Raw genomic sequence first — 26,028 nt, forward strand, 5'->3', positions numbered from 1 at the left:
CACGAGCAATTTCCGTAAGTTACTCCACCCATAAACAAAATTATGCTATCGGTTGGTAGCTTCGATTAGGCGTAACTTGTCAATAGTTAACGTATTTGTCAGTTATACCAAGTTTTCTTATCGTGTCATGTAGCAATGTTTTTGTTAAATATTTGTTTATTTTTATTTATTATATCTGCTTTTATAGTTAAAGGTTAGTGTATTTATTATATATTTACTGATGGTCTTTGATATTGTATGCTTCGCCAAATATTCATTTAGAGGTTATGGAAATTTGTATTAAATATAATTTAACTATTTGGTATATTAGGACTTAAAAAGAATATACATCTTATAGGTTCTTATTATAACGAATATGAGTGCAACACACCTCTACTAGTCAATTCAAAACTCGACGCCACATCTTCCATGAGTGACAGAGGCCCACAAAATGCAATTTTGTATGGTAATTATGAAAATTAGTTAAACATAAATCTCATTACAGTCACAACATTGATAAAATACATAGCACTTTATAATAAAAAGTCTTAAAATTAAATTGTTTCAAGATTGATCATCATTAAACAATACAAAATACATTTCTACTTTTAAAGGTACTCCTCTCTGAAGCCAGTTTCTCTTTATTAGGTTTTGCTTACTGAACATCGGTTCTTTTGGACTGAGAAACTGAAGTAGTTTAACGAAAATTCAAATAAATTGTGTCTACAGTTTTGGTTAAAATGTCAAGATCTAGAGCTAGATGGTATTTTAATTTTTCCAAATGGACCCCCAATCATACAGACTTACTGTTAGCCACATCATGCATTCAGGCTGAAGAAAAAATCCGCCTGGGCAAATTTGTGTTCCAAAAAGACTTTAAAGCATCATTAATTGGACGTTTAATGATGAGAAAATTTGTATCTGAAGCTTGTTCTAAACCATATAATAGTTTAGTATTTGAAAGAGATGAAAAAGGTCGACCTTTCGTTAAATCTGAAAATATTTCATTTAATGTATCACATCAGGGAGATTTTACTGTTTTAGCAGGTGAATCAGATATTGAAATGCTCCTGGGTGTTGATGTAATGAAATTTGAGTACACTGGAGGAAAACCACTAAAGGAATTTTTTCGAATAATGAACAGAAACTTTTCTGCTATTGAATGGAAACAAATTTATTCACATTCAAATGAGGGGAACCAATTGAATACATTTTGTAGATTATGGGCATTAAAAGAGAGTTATACTAAAGCTATAGGGTTAGGAATAACAATTAAATTGGATGAAATAAGTTTTACATTAAATAGCCCTTTAATAAGAGGGGATGTAGTGACCGATACAGTGTTATATATAAAAGGAAATAAATTACAACAATGGCATTTCCAGGAAATGCTTATTGAAGATTCTCACTGTGTTACAGTTGCCACAAACAAAAAAGTTGGGAACATTATTTTTGAGGAGATATCTTTTAGTAATTTAATGGAAACTACAATACCATTAATGTCCATGGATGAAAACTTCTGTTTGGAGTACTTTAAAAAAGAAAACAAACCTAAATAAATATGTTTAATGTAGATTTATAAACGATGAATCAAGTAGTATCTATATATGTTATTGGAGAAGTATAATATAAAAAGCAAAATTTGGGTCATTAGTTATATAGTTATTAAAATTAGTATTTATAGGATTTATATAATTGATTATATATCTTCTATTCTTTTTACTTGTGTTCTAACTATGTGCCAGTCACGTAGTGTCACTGTAATTTTAGTTTGCATGCCTTTTGTGTTACAACTATTTCAGATATATATTTGCATGTTTAGTAGTTTCTATGACTTGATATATTGATTTGTGCTAATAATACTGCTGTGCTGATATCAGTTTCAGTAGAATAGATGTGCTTTATTCATAGAGCATTTTTTATTTGTTTTTAAATAATTTGGCTTTTGAAATATTATTTTAAAAAACATATAACAGTATATGTCAATAATCCAAAACTTTAAGAAGTACTATACATTTCTATAAATATAGAAATAGAAAAACTATTTAGAAATATTTCTACATTGTAATCAAAATGTATTACGTCATTTCTTAAATCTATTTTGACATGTAGTTTTAATTGAGTTCTCGTTTTTTATATTAATTAATATGTTAACAATCTGAATACAACTTTAAAATAAATATGAAATAATGAAATTCATTAGTGGTATTAATATAGTTCCTTATAAATTAAATGTTCCTCATAAATTTCTCATTAATAGTACTAAAGATACTCCTATAATTGTAAAATATTGATTTTATATATCATTAATGTACAAATTCTGAAAAAAGGTGGTAGTGCTTGGAGTGCCCAAGGTAATGATTTAGAACAATTCCTCACCATTGACTTGGGTCAGGTCATGAATGTAACCAGGATATGGACCCAGGGCAGGCCTCACAGCAACGAACATGTTACAGAGTACCAAATCAGTTATGGTACTAATGGCTTAGATTATGCTTATTATCGAGATTCATCAGGTGACATAAGGGTAGGTACAGGAAAATTTTGGACCAAAATAAGAGGGATCAATAAAGTCGCAAAAGACAAAAACAATTATTTAATTCTGTTAAATTACTAAGAGTATAATTGTAAAATACAACTGATTGAAATATTTTTCTATGTTGCTTATTTTTATTTTAGTTGGTGTGGTATAAAATATAAAAGTTTTGTGCATTGTTATTAATGACTTCAAAAGTAGTTGTTGTTATTTAACAAAATATTTTGTGTGATCTTTGGATAAACGATGGTTCAGCAATATGGATAATTAGCGAAATATATCTATCAGCTTTTGTATTCATTTAATCAACAATACACAATGCTAATAAATATCATATAATACGTTGGTACTGCAAAACAAACCTTTTGCTTTGATAGTTGATTATGTAAATATTAGCTTTGCCAAAATGTCAGTAGCTAGATGATTAGGTATAGGGGCGTAGAATCTTCATTAATCGTTAGTTATTAATCTCACAACCAGTACTATTTCTCCTATAAAAGTTTACTAACATTTTCGTCTTTCCTTTCATCTAACCCTTTTTCCTAGGTAGTTCAGCGTGGACGCCGAAAGAAAGCACTTACTTCGAGAAGCTGATCATCGATCTTGGTGGGAAATATGAGATTAGGTCGATCGCTACCCAGGGCAGATTTATGACCCGCGAATACGTCACTGAATACATCGTCGAGTATTCGGATAATGGGAACGAGGGATGGAAGGCTTTCCACGATTCGCAGGGTGAAATCGAGGTGTGGTCAATGTTTTTGGTGTTTAGTGCTGTAGTAATCATTTACTTTAACATATCATAGGGTTATATTCAAATCAAAATATTACAAAACAAATAATTAAATTGTTAATTTTTGGTGGTATACATTTTAGAGCGAGCATTCATAGCATAATCAGGTCTCCATTTAATTTGAATAATGAATTCATATGTCGACAATTAACCTGCATATAATATTTACAACTAAAATGTGTCTACTATTTGTGTTTTTAAATCAATGTATTACGATTTCTTACTAATGCAAACAGGTCTCACCGCCTGTAACTCTAATTTTTTGTTTTTTAAGTACTTCCATAAATTTCAGTTTCTTTTATAATAAATGTTAAATTAAAAATCACAACCATTAAGAACGTATTGATTTAAGTATAGGTTACTCAGTAGTATACAAATTTATGAACTATTTACTTTTTAGAAACAAATTTTTTAAGAATTTTTGAATAATAGATTATGCATTTTTGTTTTATATAAATATAGCCATCCCTTGCTATTACCTCCAATAATAATGGTTTTGCATGCTAACGTTTAAAATAACTTTCTTCTTAGTTTGCTTTTCCCATTAATTAACAATTACTTTGGTGATATTCAAAAATTTTATATTTTAAAATATATTAATAGTTTATATGAATTTTTAAAATGGTTGAAATTATGTTATTTTTATATTGAAAAAATAATCTCTTAACACTAGCCTATATTAACATAAATATAACCTGCACAGCTTTTAACACAAAGGTTTGTTTTCAAGTTATTTTTCTTTTAGTTACATTTCTAATACATTTGTTTTAAAACTATTTAAACGACATCTGTTCTAGATGTTCCGAGGTAATACCGATGGAAACACTGTGCATAAAAACGAATTCGAAGTACCCATCATCGCACAGTGGATTCGTATAAATCCCTCTCGCTGGAGAGATCGAATATCGATGAGAGTCGAACTATTTGGTTGTGAATATGTTGCCGAAGATATGTACTTCAACGGTACCGCCTTACTGAGACTGGATCTCCTCAGGGACCCAATAGCTGCCTTACGAGAAACAATTAAATTTCGGTTCAAAACAGCTACACCTAACGGTGTCCTGCTTTACAGTAGAGGAACCCAGGGTGATTACATTGCTTTACAACTAAGGGAAAACAGAATGCTGTTCAATATCGATTTAGGTACGACATAGCTAATTTTGTTATTGCTTTTGAATAATTTGATTCATTCGTAGGATCCAACATGGTGACTAGTTTAAGCGTAGGAAGCCTTTTGGATGACAATATCTGGCATGACGTTGTTATTTCGAGAAATCGTAGAGATATTTTGTTCTCAGTTGATCGAGTTGTTGTACAGGAAAGAATCAAAGGGGATTTTCAGCGGTTAAATCTAAATAGAGAGGTAATTTGTTATTAAACCAATTAGCCCATTAATTCATACCAAACATGTTACTTTCAGCTATATGTAGGAGGAGTTCCAAATATACAAGAAGGCTTAGTTGTTGTCCAAAATTATACAGGGTGTATTGAAAATTTGTACTTAAATTCAAGTAATGTAATTCAAGACTTAAAGCAGGCTTATGAGTATGGAGACACATATAAATATGAAAAAATCAATACTGTTTATAATTGTCCTGTAAGTAAACATATACTATATTTTTATAGCTACTATAAGGTTTATGTTTAAGGAACCGCCAATTATTCCGGTTACCTTCACCACAAACCGAGCACATGCCAAACTAAAGGGTTATGAAGGGATGACAGCAATGAATACTTCATTTTCCTTCAGAACGTATGAAATTAACGGACTTTTAATGTATCATGCTTTTTCATCCTCTGGATATGTTGCCGTAAGTCCCTTGTATCACACTAAACCCCTTTTATATTCATCAAATAATTAGACTCCAATTTAAATAAAGAGCAAGAAAATGATATAACATAATAAAAGTGGCATACTTTCATTCTTGACTTTAACTATTAAAGTGAAGAATAACTGTTTCACTGTCTTATTAGTAATTGTTTTAATGTTCGTTATTTATAACATTGTTTATGTAGGGATGAAAAAACTTTGTTTTACATAAACAGTTTTATTTAAAGAATACGCGATATGGGTACGATGGAATTACCAGCGGTGTACCATTTGCACGGCGAGTTACGTTAATGATGAGTACAGATCTGAATATTCGGTTTGAGCGGATTCAGAGCGTTGATGAAAAAAAGGCAAAACGTAGCCGAATTCGATGCGCCAACATGTTTTCTGCTAACGCGCCTAATCAGCTCGAGCCGAATGCTCAAATTAAGTACCCACCATAGAATCTATTTTCGACCTGATTTTTTTTTATATAAGCGTAAGCTGAGAACTGGGAACAAAATTTTCATTTGAATGATTATTTTCTTTTTATTTGGTAATTTTAACTTGTTTTACTGTAGAAAGTTTTATAAAACTAGATTAAATGTTATACTTTTCTACGGTGACAATTTGTTTAAGGCAGATAACTTGTCTCGCCATAAATATGGTTTTTCATTTATTTTCCCTACCAAAACATGGTGGTTTCGTTAACTTTGTTTCGTTACATTTGGAAAATATTCAGCTAACTTTGCTGAATATTCATATAACTTGGCTAGAACTTAGCCTCTGGAATGAGAATGGAATGCGTCTTGGTTACCCATTTGTTCACACACTTTTTTGAACAATTTTCACTGGGTGGTAAGTCCTTTTCATTTTCAATTTTCACAAATGACCTCATTTACTGCTTTACCGAGGACGTTCTTTAAATCAAACGCCATTTTATTACTGCGAGGGCGCACGTAAAATGCAATAATGCAGGATGCTGTTTTTCTGACCCTCGGATTTAATTTTTGATATGATGTCTCATGTAACTGTTTCAGATGCTTTGAGTTATAGTTGTACTTTACAATAACTGACACTATGTAAGGTTTGAAAATGATCCTATCCTGGTATTTTTATATCCATAGTGTAATTTTAGTTACGTTTTCAAATTAATCTTGCTCTAAAAAACCAGTGTTTTGTTTTTTTTTCTGAATTTTATTAAATTTTCACAACCATATATATGAAATTAACAAATATGAAGACATAACCATAGAATTAGCAAATAATAAACATAACCAGATATAGATTATCGTAATAAACATGCGCAAAACGAACCAATCACGTACTATATACATCTTTTACACTTCCCTGTAGTCACACGATTACATGTAATATAGATATACCAGTTACCTCTACAGTTTATCAAAACTGTAATTTACTTAAACATATCCATTATTTTCATGGTCTGTATCGATCAGTGTCGCTTTGTTTTTGCAAATAATCTTTCTTGGGTACTCTCAAGGTATAAATCCAAAGGACAAATAAGAGCCCTTTCATGTTAATTATCTACTTACTCATCAAATATTTTACGCTATTTCAAAGGAGAAGGTTTTGAACTTACCAGCAGAATTATTTAACACTCAAAAATAATTTCGAGAAACTGGTAATTCCACGGAACCCTCTCTACGACTCGCTTTTCTAGAGAAATAAAAACTTATTTTAGGTATATCTTGAACAAGGAAAGCTGAAAATCGACATACAAACAGCTAACACTCATAAGATTGTGTTGGACAATTACCAAGAAACTTTTAACGATGGCCGATGGCACGTAATAGTACTTACGATCAAAACGAACGACTTGACCTTTAGCGTTGACTACAGGCCAATGAAAACTACTAGATTATTGAAAATTGTTACTGGTTTAACTTACTTATTTGCCGGTGGTATAAACATTAATGTAGGATATTCCAATACTCCGATGTCTGGTATGTATATATATAAAATTTGTAATATATATTATGCAATATATATAAGGTTATTTAAATTTTATTTCATGTTATTTATTACAGGTTTTATTGGTTGTATGAAAACTATACGTATCGACGGAAACAGCAAATTACCTACTGACTGGAAAAAGGGCAAAGAGTATTGTTGCGATGACGAAGTTATTTTTGATACCTGTCGAATGACTGATAGGTAATAGGTTTTATACTTTAGGTATTTCATCTAATTATTTGCGTATAATTTTGAGTAGATGTTATCCAAACCCTTGCCAACATGGAGGTATATGTAAACAAAATGCAGCAGAATTCTTTTGCGATTGTAAGGGGACTGGCTACAGTGGCGCAGTATGTCATTCTTCCATAAATCCATTGTCCTGTCTAGCTTATAAAAATGTCCAAGCTGTTGGTCAAAAAGCTGAAGTAAAGGTATATATTGACATAAAAAATTATTAATTAGACCAATAAAAGCTTTTCATTTGTTATTAACAAATTGAATAGATTGATGTAGATGGTAGTGGACCTCTAGCACCATTCCCAGTAACATGCCAGTTTCTCTCTGACGGACGTGTCGTAACCGTGCTTCATCATAGCAACGAAGAAACGACAACAGTTGATGGATTCCAAGAACCAGGAAGTTTCATACAGGATATCATATATGAAGCAAATGATGATCAAATAGCAGCTCTCATTAATAGGTTGATTTTCCAAATTGCACTAAATTTGCTTAAGTTAATAAACTATTTAATTCAGATCATCAACATGTAATCAAAAAATACAATACACGTGCAAGAATGCAAGGCTATTCAATTCTCCATCTGAGGAACACTTATTCAATCCATATTCTTGGTGGGTTTCGAGGAAAAACCAGAAAATGGACTACTGGGGTGGAGGATTGCCAGGATCCAGAAAATGTGAATGTGGTTTATTAGGTACATGTGTTGACCCAACCAAATGGTGCAACTGTGATGGAAACTCTGAAGTTTGGCTTGTTGATTCAGGTGAATATTAAGGAGCCTTAGTACTTAACTTTTACTGAATTTTTCGTTTTAGGTGAGCTAACTGAAAAAGAAGATCTTCCTGTTAAACAGCTACGTTTCGGTGATACTGGTAGTGCTCTAGATGAAAAGGAAGGGCGGTACACTCTGGGCCCTTTGATGTGTGAAGGAGATAGTTTATTTAAGAACGTAGTAACATTCCGCATTTCAGATGCCACAATTAATTTACCTAATTATGATATGGGTCATAATGGAGACATTTATTTCGAATTTAGGTAAAATGCTTTATTGATATTGATAAATTTTATATTAAGTATTCTTTATTGTTAATTCGTTTAGAACTGCCACTGAAAATGCTGTGCTTCTTCATGCAAAAGGACCAACAGATTATATCAAGTTAACAATCGTAAACGGCAATCAGTTACAATTTCAGTATCAAGCAGGCGCTGGACCCATAGCAGTGACAGCCGAAGTATCTTACAAATTATCCGACGATCAGTGGCATACAGGTTAGTTAATATATAATGAAAAAATAAAGTTTTTTTATTTACATAAATGATTGTAAATACGTAAGCGACCCGCCTCAACTTCGGTAGTGGCAGTGCAGCATTTTATGCCTATATACATGTTTTTTCCTGTCTAGGAAAGTATGCTATGATAGGGTCGAGTATGCTGCTTGAATTTATTCTTGCCGCGTTATTTTTTATTATTTTCTGTATAGACCTATACCACCATATATTGTTTTGTTCTATCTCAAAAGGAGATTAGACACTTTTACTTTTTATGTGAGTCAATATTTTTTGGGTTTATCGCGAACAGACAGACGGCAGCGTGGGTTATAATATATAGCGATACAAAGTGCGATAGTTATTTTTATAAAGTTGTATTTAGGACAAATTAAAATTTCATCAAATTTTGGTTTAAGTTTGGCGCAGTGGTAAAGACAACAAGACGGTCCTCCTATTGTTGCGATAGTCGCGGTTTCGAGTCCTGCTGGGGCATATTCGTAAATTTATGTTTGTGATTGTCCTAGGCAAGAGTGCAAAATCTGACAAGGAAAATGATCCCAGGCACGCCATGATACACGAAGTCGCGGATGATTTCTAAGTTAATCACTCGCCAGTCGGTAGGCTTAATGTCGAGGACCGTGGTTCGACGTCCAAGTTAAATTGTAGATCCAGTGCAGATAAACTCTCGTTGAAATTTCTGCCCGCTGGCTGATTTGTTTAAGTTAGGAAACAAAAAAAGAAGTCGCACGGGGCCAAATCTAGAGAATCGGTGGATGGGGCTACAGTTTGTAGCCTAATTTGACCAACTTGGCCATTGCAAGTGCGGAAATGTGAGCCGGTGCGTTGTCAAGGTGGAAGGGTACTTTTTTCTTCGCAAAATGAGGTTTTTTCTGAAATTCGGCATAGCACAACCCTGTGACTGTTTTGTCCTTCTCCAGGCAATCGATGTCACACCTTGTGAACCTCTGAAAATGGCCCTCTCCTTTCTGGTCGATAGGACAGTCTTCACTTTCTTCGGAGCGCGTTTGCCGGGTGAGGTCCAGTGTTTTGACTCTTCCTTGAAACAGAACCCTGTGAAACTCCTTCGGATTACGCTTAAACAGCGACAAACCCTACTAGTACTTACACGGCTGCGCTTGTTGTCCAGAGTGAGCAAACGCGGTCTTTTGTCATGTCTGTCTCAGCTATCTCACGCATCTTCAATCCGCGGTATGCCATACGCCATGTTATCCTCCATGGTAGCCGTTTTCGAAGCACCTGGGCGTGGCTCATCAAAAACCGATATGTGAACGTTGAAACTCGTTAAACCAATTTTTGATGGTCGTCATACACATCATGCAAGCTTTGATTTCGCTGCGCAATTTCCCTTTCAAAAACAAGAATCGAATCACCACCAACCGATATTGCTCTCTTTCCATTTTTCTAAAATCCGCTGACACAGCGCTCTTACACGCGCCAAAACAAAGGGAGTCCGAATCGGCCGAAATTTTGACAGTAGCCGTCTAGGAGAATGTACTGCACTACAGTAAATTTATCTTGTGATATTAGCGCCGTCGGGTGGAGAGGCTAAATACTTAACGGACCGTCTTACACGTAATGTATTTACTGTTGAATCGTACATTTTTTGTTTTAGTTTCACTAGAAAGAAATAGAAAAGAAGCAATGATTGTGGTTGATGGATCTCAGAAGGCGGAGGTACGGGAACCCCCTGGTCCAGTAAGAGCTATTCATATAACGTCCGATTTGGTTATAGGAGCGTCTACAGATTACCGGTATACCAGTTGAATTAAATTCATTGTCGTTTTATTAATATTTAACGCTTAAAAACTTGATAAAACTAGGACTTGCTTTTTCAGAGATGGTTTTACTGGATGTATGAGAGCTCTCCTGATTAATGGACAACATATTGACTTGAGAAGTTACGCACGTAGAGGACTTTATGGAGTATCTGAAGGATGTATTGGTAAATGCGAAAGCAGTCCATGTTTGAACAATGGAACCTGCCATGAAAAATATGACAGCTATATATGTGATTGTAGATGGACTGCATTTAAGGTAATATTCATATTCATCATTTTTCTTATAAAATAATTACAAGAGCTTTTTCGTTCATTTAAGGGTCCTATTTGTGCCGATGAAATCGGCGTTAACATGAAAGCCAGTTCGGCTGTTAAGTATGAATTTGATGGGTCTTGGCGTTCAACAATAGCTGAACATATTCGAGTCGGATTCACCACAACCAATCCCAAGGGCTTCCTGTTAGGATTCACATCTAACATCAGCAAGGAATACCTTAATATTATGGTTTCTAATTCAGGTCATTTAAGAGTAGTATTTGACTTTGGTTTCGAACGACAAGAAGTTATATATCCTGACAAGCATTTTGGCCTTGGACAATATCACGATTTGACGTAAGTTATTTTTAATTTGCCCGTATTGATTTTACGTCTTTATATAAATACTAGGCTGTCAAGGAAAAATGGTGGATCAACACTTATTATGAAAGTAGATAGCTATGAACCTAAAGAATTCCACTTTAACATCAAAGAATCGGCAGATGCGCAATTTAACAATATCCAGTATATGTACATAGGTAAAAATGAATCTATGAGTGAGGGATTCATCGGCTGTGTCTCCAGAGTGGAATTCGACGATATTTACCCATTGAAATTGTTGTTCCAACAAAAAGGCCCTGGCAACGTACGCGTCCTTGGAGGTACGTGTTTCTATTTTTAAGTTTTAGCATAAAGTTTAAAATTTGTCAGTATATTTGTGTAATTTCTATGGCAAAATGTATTAGAAAAATTTTGTATATGGTAATACTGTAACTTAAATGTACTTATTATATTTTCTTGCAGTGTATTTAACTAAGATATTTAGAATTAATTGTTAAAGTATCATGTAATTAAATATTAATTTTCCCCACAGAACCACTAAATGAAGATTTTTGTGGCGTAGAACCAATTACACATCCACCTGACATTATTGAGACAAGGCCACCACCCATATTGGATGAGGATAAATTGAGAAAAGCTTACAATCAAACTGATTCAGCCATTCTAGGAAGTATGTTTAATAATATTTAATTTTCGAGAATTTGTTCACTATGTATTCAATCATTTTAGGCGTGTTGGCTATTATTTTCCTTTGTTTGGTTGTGTTATGCATAATTATCGGGAGGTATTTACATAGACACAAGGGCGAATATCTGACGCAAGAAGATGCAGGAGCTGACGCAGCTCTAGATCCAGATGAAGCCGTTGTCCATGGTACCACAGGTCATCATGTACAAAAGAAAAAAGAATGGTTTATTTAATAATTCATTCTAACGAGACAAGGCTAAACACTGCCTTTATATTTTTGACTACTTGTATACTTTTTCTGGGAAAGCTATCCTTAGTGCAATTCAGTTGATATTACACTTCAATTTAATTTCAGTTTGCTCTGCCTGTTGTCATAGTAGGTAAAACTTTTTGATAATTTCCGGCATATTTAGTTTTGTTTGAGATTATTTTTAAGGCCTATAGAGTACAAGTATATTTTATTTTTCCGTCCATTTTATTTTGTGTAGTATGTATGAATTATTTTTTTTACCAGAGCTTCTTTACAAATTAAGATTGTATATAATTTATATGTATATTTTTACTTCGTAATATGTATGAATTATTAGTTTCATATTGTGTATTTTTAAAGCCGAAGTGGGCACGCAGTAACAGTATGTACTTATATTTTGAAAATAACTTGTATAAAGTGGCTTAAGTAATGTAATTTCTCCAATGTTCGTTTTAAGAAAACGGTGTTTATTAACGGTTTTTAATTTAAGCATTTTTCACTAGAAGCAGAATCGTTGAACGCCCACTTCGATTTAATATACTTCGTTAGTATAAGAACACAAAAAAATTAATTCTTAAAAGTGCCTTTGGCATTTTTTTCTATGGCAAACTGTTAAACATAATGCACTGATTATAAGTTAGTTTAGTTATAAAACAGCTCTTTTTATAAATAAAACAAAATATACCAGTAACAAATACCGTTTTTTTTTTCATATTATACCAGTAAACAAATGAAAAAATTGTTTCTACCATCTACAAAAATCGATTAATATGTATAGATCCACCTGAGAGAAATTAAAAATCTTCTATATATATGTTCTACGTCAATAAAAAAAGCAAATACTTAAAATGCAAGGCACGTTAAATATTTATGAAAGCAGGAGGCAAATATAATATTTACTATCAATTAGAAATAACCGTGATTACAAATTTAAACTACCATGATTAACCATTTGAGCTACTCCAAAAATTATAAAATGATTAAGAGCTTAGTCATCATGTCAGGCCAAGATATTTTACATAGAGTTGGTAATTTAAAAAAAAATCGGTAAAAAACTAAGTCATTGAACATTAAGTTGTGTTTTTGGATATATTGCGTTGTTTTTTAATTGTTATTCATCACGTATGACTTGATTATTGACATGGCAAATAAAGTACGAATTTATTATATTTCCGTAAAACAATTTTATCGTAAAATGTATTTGAAACCAGTTTGTTAATGAATATATTTAACTTACATTCTTTTATTTCAATGCTTATTATATTAAAGTAGTGTTTCTCTCTTTATATATCCGAATCTCTGAACTAGGTATCTTGATGTACACAAAAAAAAGATGTATATATAAGATCTATATTAAATGTAAATTTTTGAGTAAAATAATGCACATTTTCATGGACAATAAAACATATAAGGTTGTGTTTTAACATTAAGATGTAAAATTCACTATAAATACACCAAGTGTTTTTCATGTAAATATACTTTCATAAAAATTTGCAATCATGTAAAAATATACAAAACATTTTTAATTCAGTCTTGAATTAAGTAATAATAAAAACTTTATTCTTGGTCCCTAAATATTAATTCTGATGTCACTATTCTAACTTAAAGTGTAATGGTACCTATAGCACTTTTTTTTTGGTTCCGTTGATAAAACAATCACTCAGCAAATATCTCATTAAAGATTTAGGGTACGATACAACTAAACGTATTAGGGTGGGAAACATATGCGGGTGTCTTTGAGACGAATGCGTCTTTAAAAAACTGACATAAAATATATACTGTATCAAAAAAATTGAATAAAATAATTAACAAAAAACATTCACAAGATTTACTCTTTTAGTCTAGTAAGATTAAGATGGCACGGAGCACAGATAATCCCAATCACTCAACAATTAATATGTATCTCAAAAGGCACAAAATAGGGAAGGAAAACTGTTAAAATTCAAGTTTTATGCAATATTTTTTTGGCGGCTCTTATTAAAGGTGTAAGAGTCCGAAGTTCGGCTCTTTCCCTTAGAAATTCGTGCAACAAAAGCTCATCGGCGGTACTCCGTTTATCTACATCGACCTGAAGACACGCATCGATAAAACTTTGCAATTTTTCTGAGCACTGGTTCCATCTCGGTATATTGGGCCTGCCATTAGCTATAACAAAAAATAAAAACTCTAATGAAATTCAAACAGGAGGGGTGAAGTGACTAACATATTAATCATCAGAAAAAGTTTGTGTTTGGGATTACACCCATTATCACATAATAAATAATTACTCTACAAGATTGTTATATTAACATTTAACAACAGAAGCAACCAAAATTATAAACACTTCAGGAATTCCTGAATATGTTTATGAAACTGACCATAAAATGAGGTAAACAAATTTAAAATTCCAATAACTGTTATAAATATTGCTTACAAAAAATCTTTAAGGAATCAGTATAAAATTTAAATGTAAATAAACACATACCTGTTATTAGATATAACGCCCTTAGTGGCGGTTCTTTTAAATAAGGCGGTTCTCCTTCAAGCATTTCAACGATCATAATACCCAAACTCCAAATGTCAACTTTTTTGCCATACTTTTGTCTTGTAACTACTTCTGGGGCCATCCAATATGGGGTACCGACCATGGTTTCTCTATAATCTCAGAATAAGATAATGTACACAAACTTACAAAGTCAACTTGATACCTTTGTTCATTTCCAGTTACATTTGCACAGAATCCAAAATCTGTAACTTTTACAATTCCATCCATTCCAAGCAGAACATTATCAGATTTAATATCTCTATGTATGGTTCCTCTGTTGTGTAAATAACTTATAGCTTGCAAAACCTTACAAAATTTACAATTTATGAGATCACACATAATTTTAATATTTTGAAATATACACCTCATGACAAACTGCAGCTATTTGTCCTTCTTTCATTATGGTTTCAGTAACAACATCAGTTAATGGTCCACCATCCAGAAGTTCCATAACAACCCAAAGATGATCATAATCCACCACAAAAGCATCCAAAAAATTTACTAAAAACCCATATCAATTATTAAATATGATTATTAGTTTTATAAAAAATAAGCAGTATTTGACCTACCCAAGTTTCCATGTTGAAAATTTTTCATAATTTTAATTTCACTCAATAACAGATCCTTTTTGCCCTGTTTTGACATGTCTATATCTTTAATAGCCACTAGTTCTCCAGTTCTTCTGTTTGTTGCTGCAAATACCATTCCAGATGCCCCAGAACCTATAAGAATTAAATAAATCAAATTAAAAATACTACCATATGAAGTACTTAAATTACCTAAATCTTTTAACGTCTTTTCATAATAGTCCAAGGGATTCCCGGGATTACAAATCTTTCTAATTTCAGCCATATAGTCAGCATCTGTCATCCTTGATCTTCTATCTTCTTCCTTAACACTAGGCCTACGGTACTCAATTTCATCTGCTTCTAAAGTCAAATTATCTAAACTTTGAGCTAAATCTCTTGATTGAAGTAGATTATTTGAATTTGTTTCACTAGGATCACCATCAGATAATGATGCTCTGCAAATATATTCGATACTAAATAACACATAACATAAATATTTGAAAACATACCTGTTAAAATTGAGTGATTTATCTGAATCATCTGAGAGGTTTGAATCTTTACTTTTATGGGCATCTTTAGATTTTAGATACATGTCAATCTCTTTGGACTCTTCATCAATATCTTTTTGAGTATATATATGTTTAATATCGGGCCCTTGTGCTCCTTGTTTTTTAACTGAATAGTTGTAATACTGTAAAACTTTTTTCACAACCTCTGGATTTTCATTTTGTTCAGCTTTGGTGATCTGAGTACCAATCTGCCGAACCCATGATGATGGTAACCCTTTCAGGAGACCATCTGAATCAACTATTACATGGATATCATGATTTACATTAGTTGGATTTCCTATAACAAAAAAAAAACTGACACTTAAATAGTAACAATATCAATACAATAATTCAATCATAAAAAATTAATAATTTATATTTAGATTTTCAAGTTAATGATAGATAAGACTGATAAAAAATATAGCCTATTGCTCCTTCACAGATTTTAAAAATGTTACATATATTGAGTTATTCGTGTTCTATCATTAGTTATATTACTATATTTATTGCTAATGGCCTATTAATTTTAATATAATTATACAGATGATAACATAAATTTGTCACAATATTTTTGCTGAAAATTGTTTTTTGATTTAATTGAATTTTATACAAAATAAAATAACTGATAAATAACAGTAGGCATCCCTGGAATTTATATTTTAACTATCCGATATAAATAACTTCGATAGTATACTCTAAACAATTGTGTATTCACCTATTACTGCAGCAGTCGGCTCATCCCTAGCCTTCTTCCTTTTAAACAAAAAGTTCATCTTGAAACACTTTTGAATAACACGTATTAATTTAATCACAAAAAAGGCTTAAACTAAAAATACTATATACAAAAAAACCGGTATATTTTCACTACATTACTGCTTAAAATTTTCTAAGAAAAATACATCACAAGAAAAAGAATAAGATGACACACACCCTAGATGTCATTTGTCAAACTGGTTTAACAAAGTGTCCTCTCTCTTTTAATCAATGACATAAGTTTGCGTGCAAATAGAAAACTGTATAGCATTTTACGGGGTATAATATGTTGTATAACCTCGTAGAGCATTAACTATATATCTAAATAGTTTTTAAAAAAATAGAATGTACTTCTAATCTAACAATAAAAAAACAAGCAATATTTAAATAAAAGTGTATTTTATCACAAAAATAAAAGACTACACATATCTTACTAGACTGCAGAGAATAAACTATTAAAAATTTGAAATACTGCATCAAATAGATTTACAGCTAATTTGTGATAAATTGATTATCTAAGACCCATGCCAAATCACTATTGAAAAATATTAATAAATTTGGCACCATTTCAATAACAAATCCTGATAGGTTTTACACTCATTATACGAAAAATATCAGTCCAAATATATTTTTTTCAGATCCACATATGTTACAACAAAATGTAAAAGTATATATTAAAAACTAACATATAATAACAACATATTTTTAAAATTTTCCAAGAGTGCTATAAAAATATATAAAATGAGATTACTATAAAATATACACTAAAATTCCCACAAAACATCTGCAAAGAAAGAAGTTAACAAAAAAAGGTGAAATACAATATTTTTACATTAGTCAAAACCTCACAAACTTGGGAACTTTTTAAAAATCATCTTTATCAACATACATTTAAAACTAAAAATGGCACCATTTCAAAATTAACGACAATTTTTATCTGTACCGGTGTCTCCTATCTGCCCACAAAGTGGATGGTTTATATAAACAGAATATTAAATATAATGGAACTAAAGCCTTTTAAACATTGCTTTTATTATGTTGGGAACATCGAGACACCAATGACACCGTTCGCTGTATTAAGTGAATCCCACCAATAAACTTATTTGTTAGGCCCGCGTACATGAGCAATAAAATTTAATATTAACTGGATACATCACATTGATATACATAAACTGGCAACACTGATAAAGTAACATGTCTTTACACATCTTTCTAAACGCATTAAAGAAAATAATTAACGTCCACATACGGTCCGATTTCCATATAGCAAAAGATCCTGTTACTTCACCGTCCATAAATTATCATAACCTAACTTTCGTCATACAATTATAAAAAAGAACACTTATGTCGATAAATACTGTCATTGTGCATTTTTTTTGTTTTAAACTCCAAACCATTAATGTAGGCTGTGGCAACTTTGGGGAACATACTAGTCTGCATCAAATATAAAAAAAAACAGTCCAAACATTTTGATATTCATCTCCTTTATCATTACACAAGAATTAATCAAACTTGACTTCGCCATCCAATCTTATTATACTAACTGGGAAATATCCAACCTAAAATCCAGAAAAAATTAAATTAACCTGTTGTTGAACAAGTACTCGCTGTTCTTATTAAGCCGGGGTTTAATTAAATGTTTAATTTTAATATTTTAAAACGTATGGTGGAGTATTACATTTACCTGGCTGGCAATGTACACTTTGATGACTTTTCTGATAACATTTGAATTACACTATACTAGCTAAAACGTCATAAAGCTGTATAATATATTAATCAACTTTAATTGACTGAAAGCCAAACCAATTGAAAGAATTAAAAATACTGGTATTCATTTCATAAAAGAGTGGATTCTTAGAATTTTGGATGTGTAAATAAATAAGTGTACGTAAAATAGTTAGTGACGTTTTCTTAAGTTTATAGAAAATAACAATAAGAAAATTAATTTTGAGTGTTGTCAAGATCTGTGATGATTCGGGATTGATTCTGTTTCTATTGAAGGGAACTTTTAGCTCTTTATGAAAATGGTGGTGGTTTATAGGAAAATATCCTGATTTGGCCTACAACAATTTAAGAGTTATCAGATTCCTATGGAATCATTTGCACACAAAATCAAGTGCCAAGAGTTTATCCATATTGTTGCTTTTACAAACTTTCACAAATCCGCTCAACAAGAAATTGAATGAATATCATACCTAACATATTAACTTAACATTAACTGTCAAGATTTTCTTATAATTTTAGTTTTCATTTATCATATTATGAGAGAAACAAATATGTAATCATTAAAAAAAACTGTTTTGTTTAAGATTAGTTTAGTTGTTAGTTGTTATTAAAATTAATTCTATATTCCTATTAGAACTATTAGAACAAAGTTCATTAGAAGTTTTACCCTGATCAAACAGAATGTTTGATGCTGCTATTGCATAGTGCAAGATTAGTGGGGTAAGTGACTGACACTAGGTTAAGAAAATATTTTTATAGTATTGCTTAAATATGTGCTTCCATTGATGACTATTTTGATTTTTTAACCTTGAGAATTCTAGATTATAATATTAAATGATACAATTTATAAAATTTCAAGCTGGCTTATAAACCCCTATATATCGTTTATCAAAGGCACACAGCTTAAAAACAGCGAAAATTTATTCAAAATCTCCATATATAACGGTTAAAACTAACTGGTTATTATTGTATCATACCTCATTGTCCAATGTACGACCTTTCCACCAACCATCCCTATAACCATCTTTTCCAATTACATGAAGAACTTGCCCCTCTTGTATACTTAACTGGCACCTATCTTGAGCATTGTGATCCCTTAAAACTACAGCTTTCAATTGATGATAAGGATAAAGAAGCATCGCATCCTCCCCTAACCTAAAACTACCATTTTATTTCTTAACGAAAAATATATACTCACAATCCAATACCTGGCGAAAATTTCCTTTAAACTGCAAGTTTGATAATTTAATATTAGTTCTTCTACGCTGCTAAAGAATTTCGATACGGACAAATAATATTTCTTTGAGTCTCCTTGACCCTCAATCCTTGAACAAATCTTCATATGCTTCACAGATCCATCAGTCCTAAAATTTATTACCTATTAAACAAAACAAAAGAACAAACCAAATAAATGCTTACTTTAAAGTCAGAGCATAAGCATCCTTCTCTGCGTTCGGCCTTATTCTAACCAAGAAGGTTCCATCTTCTCGTTTTTTTAATCTCACTTCAGCGTTATCACGTTTCATTTCACCTACATACCACAACTTTTCTCTTAATGGATCATTCTCGTTTATTCCATTGGGTACACTAGTCAACAACCTTAAAGTATAAATGTTATTTTAGTTTAATAAACAAACAGCTGGGTTTGCAAACATATAAATATTTACCTTGTAGATGTCGCAATACATTTCCCACTAAACTGTATGCAATTTTTGTGGACGGAGTATTTGCATGTATTACATAAATAACCTTGAAATATTAAACCCTTCAAATATTTGCAACAAAAGCCGCATTGAACTGGCGTTTGAAAGGTATTCAGTTGAAAATGATGAGTGGTATGGGTGAGCGCCTTAGGTTTAATATTATCCCTGAAACACAAGTGAATGAATTTAATGTTATCAGTAAATAGCCCATTAAACTTACAATGCGTCATTTATGGCTTTCATAATTTGCACTTTTAACTCTAACGATCGTACACATATTGTATAGGCCATCTGGGCCCCGTTTTTAACCAACAGGAAGTTGTATGTCCATCTCGTATCTTTATTTACAATATTGCGATTATGAAGCTCCTCGACATGATAATCCACAATATTCAATATTGCTCGGAATGCAAATTGATTACCCTGAAATTATGACACTCCATTAATTCCATCTATTATGAATTTTTATTTGCATATGATATTACCCTCAATTGTTTGCAGATCAATATTGACTTGTCAAAAATGAAGACATATCTGTTCCTGGTCTTCTGATCATCATGGGCCTTTATTTTCAGTTCAGCATCTTTAATGAGTTTTCCATAATCTGATAACCTAAAAATATTTTTTCTAGTACTCCAATTTATTAATCAAATAAAACCGTCTGTCTACTTCATATCTGGATTATGATCCCACTCAACTATGGTCTCTTGCAGATTATTGATCACATTTAAATGTTCCACATCTCTAGCAGCCTCATTAATATATCCAGCAACATCTAACATCGCTTCCCTAGCCTTTCTCAAGTCAGCATACTCATCATGGTTCTAAACATTTTTATAAATATAATTTTCTATCTATACTAAAGTGATTCTACTTACAATATCGGTGTTTTCAATAAGCTTTTCCAACAATAAATGATACTTTAATATCCTTTGCATTGGAACTGATAAAACATCCCTTAATTTAAAACGACCATTATTGACATCTTTTTCAAATTTCTATAAGAAAATAAATCTATGTAAACTAATAAGATATATAAGAACCTCATATAATTGTTAATAAATCATATATTTAGATTTGAATGACGAATTATTTGGCGCCAGTACGTAGTGAATGTTTTTATAGGTATTTAAATATTCTCTCATAAATGACATTTATTTTTATATAAAATACGGGATGTCAATAGAAACATATTCTGATAGTGATTGATGCGCAGTGTTCTTTTCAAGTCTTTCGAGTTTTGTACTCGGTACAATATTCGTAACCACAAGATGCCCCAGCATTAATTTTAAAAGTAGATAAACGGGTTCTCCGAAACAGGTATTGCATTTAATAAACCACGAGCTGCGCTTTAAATATTTTTCCTTGTGGCTCTCCGAAATATCATTCTGATCTCCGATTTTTGTTGCCATTTTGAAACAGCCTGGGATCACGATGCTCTTGTACAATAAAAGTTAAACTTGAGATTTACATAACGGATCTGTAAGGCAGGAGACACATCCGCCGTTTTTTTATCGCGGTTGTTGTAGATGTAATCTAATAAAATATTGAGGATTTTTTGGTTCATTAAGGAATGGATACTATCTAAACATTACGCATGTCAGTATATTTGTTAAGTGGATTATTATTAAGAATCAGAAAACGTCAGCAAAAACTGAAATACTAAGCAAGCTAGCTAGCAACGATTTCTGCCTCTAGAATAATTATCGATAGAAAAAACTGAGAAAACTGATATAATCTTTCAACGATGACAGTAGCCTATAGCCAGACAAAAAAAAAACGGCGTGTATGTCGCTCCACAGGATAATAAAATATGTGTTGACGTGTAAACGCCACACAGGACAATACAGTTGTCAGAAAACTGAGAACAGAAAGTGCATTTTTGCGTTGTTTCGTTGTTGATTGAAAAGGAGGCGAAAAATTAGAAGTCAATGCGATTCAAAAAGTAAGTCCCGAGACACATATGGCGTTTATTTATTGCCGCGTTTGCTCTTACTTACGTTTGCTCGCGCCACTGTGAATACGGCGTCAACAGTAAAAAACCGTGGCGGAAATAAAACGTCATGTGTGTCTCGAACCTACAATGCAGTAAGTAGCACAGTTGCAGTAAATAGCAACAAAAAATCTTATCATTTTATATCAACTGGCGACAAATTTTTCGCCGACAAAAAGTCGATGCGGCGATGGTATATTTTGTGGCGCGGAAAAGAGAATAGGCAGATAATATTTGGAGGTTTTATACAAAAAATAAAAAGCCGGTCAAATTATGAATAGTTTAAAACTTGAACACACTGTAATACAAGACACCAAGAAAATATCATAACCAGCAGTTAATTCTTATCTCTCACTTACTTTTATACATCTACTGCTTCATTATATTAGAATCGCCGAGTATGGTTTGAATAAGAAAAGTAATTCTATGAACAAAAAAAAAATTGCAGGCGAACTAACAGTTATTAAATGAATTGCTTTAACTAGTGAATTGAATAGTGAGTAAATAGAAATTGGTTGAAAATGCCATCAAAAGATGGTTTGCTATGGATTTTTTGTTTGCCAAGCAAGTTTTGAATAATATTTGTATTGTAACATGTAACGTAAATTGAACTATAGCTTCGCTTTTTTAATATGGTACACATAGAAGAAAGGAAATATGAAAACTATTATGACTAAAATATGCCTCTTTCGAACATTTATTTTGTCAGTCTTTCTGTCTTATAAATGCAATGTTCAGATGGGAGAAACATGTATCCCAAGATCTTAAGATCTGACAATCAGCACACAGTTGAGGGACAAATCCAGGAATTAATTGCAATGCTGTGGACATGTCTGTCGATTGAACGGTGAATGAATTCCTCACACACTTCTGTGGCGAAATCATCAATCAAGTTTTATTAGCTACAAAAAAGACAGATCCCAATCATACAGACTGATCTGAATGATAGAGAGACTAACATTGATTGAAGCTAAAACAGTTGTGGTCGATCGTCAAGAGCGTTGAGTTTTCGAGAACAATATTCGAAGTCCTGTGCCATAAACAGCAACATATTGGTTGAAAAGTAGATAAATACCATTGCTAACTCACAATATGAATAAAAAACTGATACAATTTCTTGTATAATAACAAATGGTCATATGTTACAAGAGGTGTGCGTTGTCGCGTACCCAGGGCACACATCAGTTGGTACCCGTCGCGTCACCTCGATCGATATAGCATAGCCCAATCCTTATAAGTAAGATGATTTAATGTAAGATATAAGTAAGTTTGATATAAGTAAGATGATTTAATAATCATGAAACCATTATTATATACTCACTATTATCGTTTGGTTAAATATTTCATCCTGATCGCATAATTCTTGCAAAACTGTTGTAGCTTTCGTCAGATTTGCACAGTAATTACCATAAATTAAAAATCTCTCCCGGAACTGCAGGAAAACGTTAGATATCTTTATATTAGGATTCGTTTTTGTTTTCAACAATTCTGATAAAAATGACGAATGTATATCATAGAGTTCCTAAAACAGAAAATAATATTACTTAGAACTTATTCAAACAACTTACTTCATACTTATTTAAATAATCAGTTGATAAATTGCATTAAACATACGACTCACCTTTATTTTATGAAACACAGTACTATGATCTTCAGATTTCATATATTTGACTAGCTGGATCATGAAACTGTATTTCAGTTTGTTTAAAACGTCAACGTAATTATTTTCGGTATCTAACAACTCTTTTATAACGAAATCTCGCTTCTCTAACGGTTGAGGCTGCTGGAAAATAGGTGCGGTATGTCAATGTTTAAATACACGCGAAGATATCGTGAAATGAAAAAAATACCTCAATATTAGAGCGAACTACAAGCAAATCCTGATAAATCTCCTCGTGAGTAATGCCACTGTCTGTGTCTATTATTTCTAAGCTTCTATGAGTCGTTGGTTGACTAGCAAAACAAAAAAAAACATCATGCAAAAATTAAAATGAAACGTTAATCTAAATCAATAATACTCATACTATTTACATCAATTAAATATAATTACCGGATAAAATAGACGCAAATCATTAGGCCAGTACCGAAATTTTTTATTTTAAAAATTTACACATTTTGATCTGAACTGGTTTATTTCTGAAGCAAATAACAAATACATTTTGAAATATCAAAGAAACAAATAATATGAGTATTATATTGGTGACTCAGTGACGCAAAGTCTAGGTATTAATATGCAAAAGAAAGAAAATTGCATCAAATCATTACTAGCCAAAAACATAAAAGAACAATATTTTTATGTTAATGAAAGTCTAACCTCTGGCAAACTTGATTGAAAAGTCACATAACATAAATCGTCATAAATTTCTTCTTTGCTCTCTATTCGAGGACATGGAATGGTAAACATTTGCCACTGTGTTTCGGTATTGCCATTTGTATTTGTAGGTGTTAGTGTGCTGTTAAATACAGTAATGAATATATGAAGCACATCATGTTAGAAAGCGCAATGAGTTTATATAATCATAAATAGCTATACCAGTACTTTTTAAATACTCAAATTGGAATTTCTTGTAAACTACATATATCAAAATAATGATTTTATTGTATTCTATTAATGCATTGAATTAAAAATATAGAGTTTCTAAAAATAATATTAATACATTGTTAATTAAGTTTTTAAAAAGTGGACCATTACAGACTGGCAATTGATATGCATTTATTAAGAAAAAATAATATCAGATATTAACAGGTTAAAGCTGTTAAAATAAACCTATTAACATCTAAATATAATAAACCTAAAGGAATTTTAAAAGAATTCAATTAGATCAAATATGATTATTCATGATCATCACCAATATATTATATAAAAAAATACTTACACTGTTTTCAGACTTTGATATATCACATCTTCCTCTCTTGTCTTCAATTTCTGTGCTGAAAATCCTCTGCAATACAAACAAGATTGTTGTTCCTTAAAACCATCCAAAACTCTAGTACTGCTCAACATATTTAAAAATTTATATCTATTTTAAATAATGGAACACATTTTTTCACAATATTACAACTAAAACTAAAAAATATATCTCTTTCTATCAAACATATCAGAATACTATTTGATAGTCATCCTAGCAAAGATCTCAATGCTCTAATAATTATGTAAAATAGGTTTTATAAGATACATTATTTATACCAACATTTGCTCAAGCAGAATTTTTTCTACAAAAATATTAATTCAAGTTACAAATAATATGAAAGTACTTAAATTAACAATTAATAAATAAAAAAAAACAAGTATTGAATATTAAATTAAGTAACAAATTAATTGAACATTACAAAACCAAAATGCACATTCATTAAAAAATGTTCATTGTTAATAACATTTAGTATTACTTACTGTATTCCACTTCTTAAAGCTTTTGGTGAAGTAGACAATTTTGATAATGTACATAACACTTTGTGAAAATCAGTAAGATCAAATAGCATTGTAGCTTCAAATACATCTGTGATTCCAAAGTTGTCATTACATGTTTTTATAAATAAGTTTATATTACGTAAGCATAAGAACTGAAAATAAAAATTATATTTTACAAACAAACAAGCATACTATGTAATGATAACTTACTTGAGCCATTGTAGGCTTTAAATTAACATCCTTCATATCAATGCATCCTGGATCAATTTTATTTACTAACTTACACAAAAGAACACCATCCCGAAGTATACTCGCCAGATCCACAATTTTGCTATCTGGCCAGTTTGCTTTGTGATCATGTCTAAGCATTTCCCATTTGGTGAGCCAAGAGGCACATTCTCTCCACAACTCATCATTAATTTCAGATATATAAGCTGTCGCCATTCTGTAAAGTTTGGACTTATTTATGTATCTCTAAAAATTAGAAAATGACTAAAGAACTAAGTATACTTTTATTATTATGCTAATATTACATTAAGAAATAAAAAATAATAATTTCACTTTAATTTACAGGCAGAGTAATCAGTAATGCACACAAATATAGATATATGTTGTATATACTAATAATATGAGGTTTAGAATAACAGCTAATTACAAATTGGACTAATATTGTTTTACATACTTTTTATAAGCAATTAAATAATTTGAATAGATATGACAACTTGAACAGAGAGCATTATTATACTAAAATAATCTGTTTGCATTTATTAATTCATGTCGATAAACACTTTTTAACAGAATAAAAAATTACCCTATTATTGTGTCAAATTAAATGTCAAATGTCAAACATGATTTTTATTTTAA

At 31.4% G+C, this 26,028-nt stretch overlaps 3 protein-coding genes across 15 annotated transcripts; 1 reads left to right on the top strand and 2 right to left on the bottom strand.

Annotated features, from left to right (window-relative positions):
- Positions 1-39: 39 nt before the first annotated feature.
- Positions 40-12,635, top strand: Nrx-IV (neurexin-4). Of its 3 annotated transcripts, XM_076403095.1 has the most exons (21): positions 91-193; positions 338-445; positions 2,310-2,506; positions 3,062-3,261; positions 4,106-4,451; positions 4,505-4,671; positions 4,729-4,905; positions 4,958-5,119; positions 6,824-7,085; positions 7,170-7,296; positions 7,355-7,529; positions 7,602-7,798; positions 7,854-8,101; positions 8,154-8,373; positions 8,438-8,607; positions 10,241-10,379; positions 10,464-10,662; positions 10,726-11,018; positions 11,073-11,323; positions 11,536-11,673; positions 11,733-12,635. In XM_076403095.1, the coding sequence occupies exons 4-21, from the start codon at positions 3,166-3,168 to the stop codon at positions 11,921-11,923; spliced, it is 3,558 nt and encodes a 1,185-aa protein (XP_076259210.1). In that variant the 5' UTR covers positions 91-193; positions 338-445; positions 2,310-2,506; positions 3,062-3,165; the 3' UTR covers positions 11,924-12,635. The 3 variants fall into 3 exon arrangements, with proteins under 3 accessions (XP_076259209.1, XP_076259208.1, XP_076259210.1); XM_076403094.1 differs by lacking the exon at positions 3,062-3,261 and having other exon boundaries at positions 40-193; XM_076403093.1 differs by lacking the exon at positions 2,310-2,506 and having other exon boundaries at positions 40-193.
- Positions 12,636-13,276: 641 nt separating this feature from the next.
- On the bottom strand, positions 13,277-16,538 carry Pak3 (p21 (RAC1) activated kinase 3). The gene is made up of 8 exons (XM_076403099.1): positions 16,297-16,538; positions 15,543-15,879; positions 15,244-15,488; positions 15,034-15,186; positions 14,829-14,965; positions 14,628-14,770; positions 14,405-14,574; positions 13,277-14,085 (listed from the first exon to the last, which is right to left on the bottom strand). The coding sequence occupies exons 1-8, from the start codon at positions 16,352-16,354 to the stop codon at positions 13,883-13,885; spliced, it is 1,446 nt and encodes a 481-aa protein (XP_076259214.1). The 5' UTR covers positions 16,355-16,538; the 3' UTR covers positions 13,277-13,882.
- Positions 16,539-16,714: 176 nt separating this feature from the next.
- On the bottom strand, positions 16,715-26,005 carry Vav (Vav guanine nucleotide exchange factor). 11 transcript variants are annotated; one of them, XM_076403122.1, is made up of 16 exons: positions 25,847-26,005; positions 25,375-25,638; positions 25,147-25,316; positions 24,632-24,697; positions 24,070-24,208; positions 23,377-23,535; positions 23,077-23,277; positions 20,641-20,760; positions 20,432-20,586; positions 20,248-20,374; positions 19,983-20,185; positions 19,727-19,927; positions 19,479-19,658; positions 19,268-19,423; positions 19,037-19,214; positions 16,715-17,893 (listed from the first exon to the last, which is right to left on the bottom strand). In XM_076403122.1, exons 2-16 carry the CDS (start codon positions 25,606-25,608, stop codon positions 17,837-17,839), a joined length of 2,346 nt encoding a protein of 781 aa, XP_076259237.1. In that variant the 5' UTR covers positions 25,609-25,638; positions 25,847-26,005; the 3' UTR covers positions 16,715-17,836. The 11 variants fall into 11 exon arrangements, with proteins under 11 accessions (XP_076259237.1, XP_076259235.1, XP_076259236.1 ...); XM_076403120.1 differs by having other exon boundaries at positions 19,037-19,220; positions 25,847-26,004; XM_076403121.1 differs by having other exon boundaries at positions 23,377-23,538; positions 25,847-26,004.
- Between the last annotated feature and the right edge of the window lie 23 nt (positions 26,006-26,028).

The sequence above is a fragment of the Rhynchophorus ferrugineus genome, unplaced genomic scaffold, assembly GCF_030347505.1.
Source record: "Rhynchophorus ferrugineus isolate W39M unplaced genomic scaffold, kcgeb_rfMv2 rfM4, whole genome shotgun sequence".
In the NCBI taxonomy this organism is placed as follows: domain Eukaryota; kingdom Metazoa; phylum Arthropoda; class Insecta; order Coleoptera; family Curculionidae; genus Rhynchophorus; species Rhynchophorus ferrugineus.

Coding starts and splice junctions, on each gene's coding strand:
- Pak3 (XM_076403099.1), bottom strand. CDS start 16,354: ATGAACTTTTTGTTTAAAAGGAAGAAGGCTAGGGATGAGCCGACTGCT. Junction 14,966..15,033: donor TTTTCAACATGGAAACTTGG/GTAGGTCAAATA, acceptor ATGGGTTTTTAG/TAAATTTTTTGGATGCTTTT. Junction 14,086..14,404: donor GGCGTTATATCTAATAACAG/GTATGTGTTTAT, acceptor TTTTTGTTATAG/CTAATGGCAGGCCCAATATA.
- Nrx-IV (XM_076403093.1), top strand. CDS start 136: ATGTTTTTGTTAAATATTTGTTTATTTTTATTTATTATATCTGCTTTT. Junction 11,019..11,072: donor GGACAATATCACGATTTGAC/GTAAGTTATTTT, acceptor TATAAATACTAG/GCTGTCAAGGAAAAATGGTG. Junction 11,324..11,535: donor CAACGTACGCGTCCTTGGAG/GTACGTGTTTCT, acceptor TTTTCCCCACAG/AACCACTAAATGAAGATTTT.
- Vav (XM_076403118.1), bottom strand. CDS start 25,608: ATGGCGACAGCTTATATATCTGAAATTAATGATGAGTTGTGGAGAGAA. Junction 24,698..25,146: donor GCTTTAAGAAGTGGAATACA/GTAAGTAATACT, acceptor TTTGTATTGCAG/AGGATTTTCAGCACAGAAAT. Junction 23,539..24,069: donor TTCAATCAAGTTTGCCAGAG/GTTAGACTTTCA, acceptor CCTATTTTCCAG/CAGCCTCAACCGTTAGAGAA.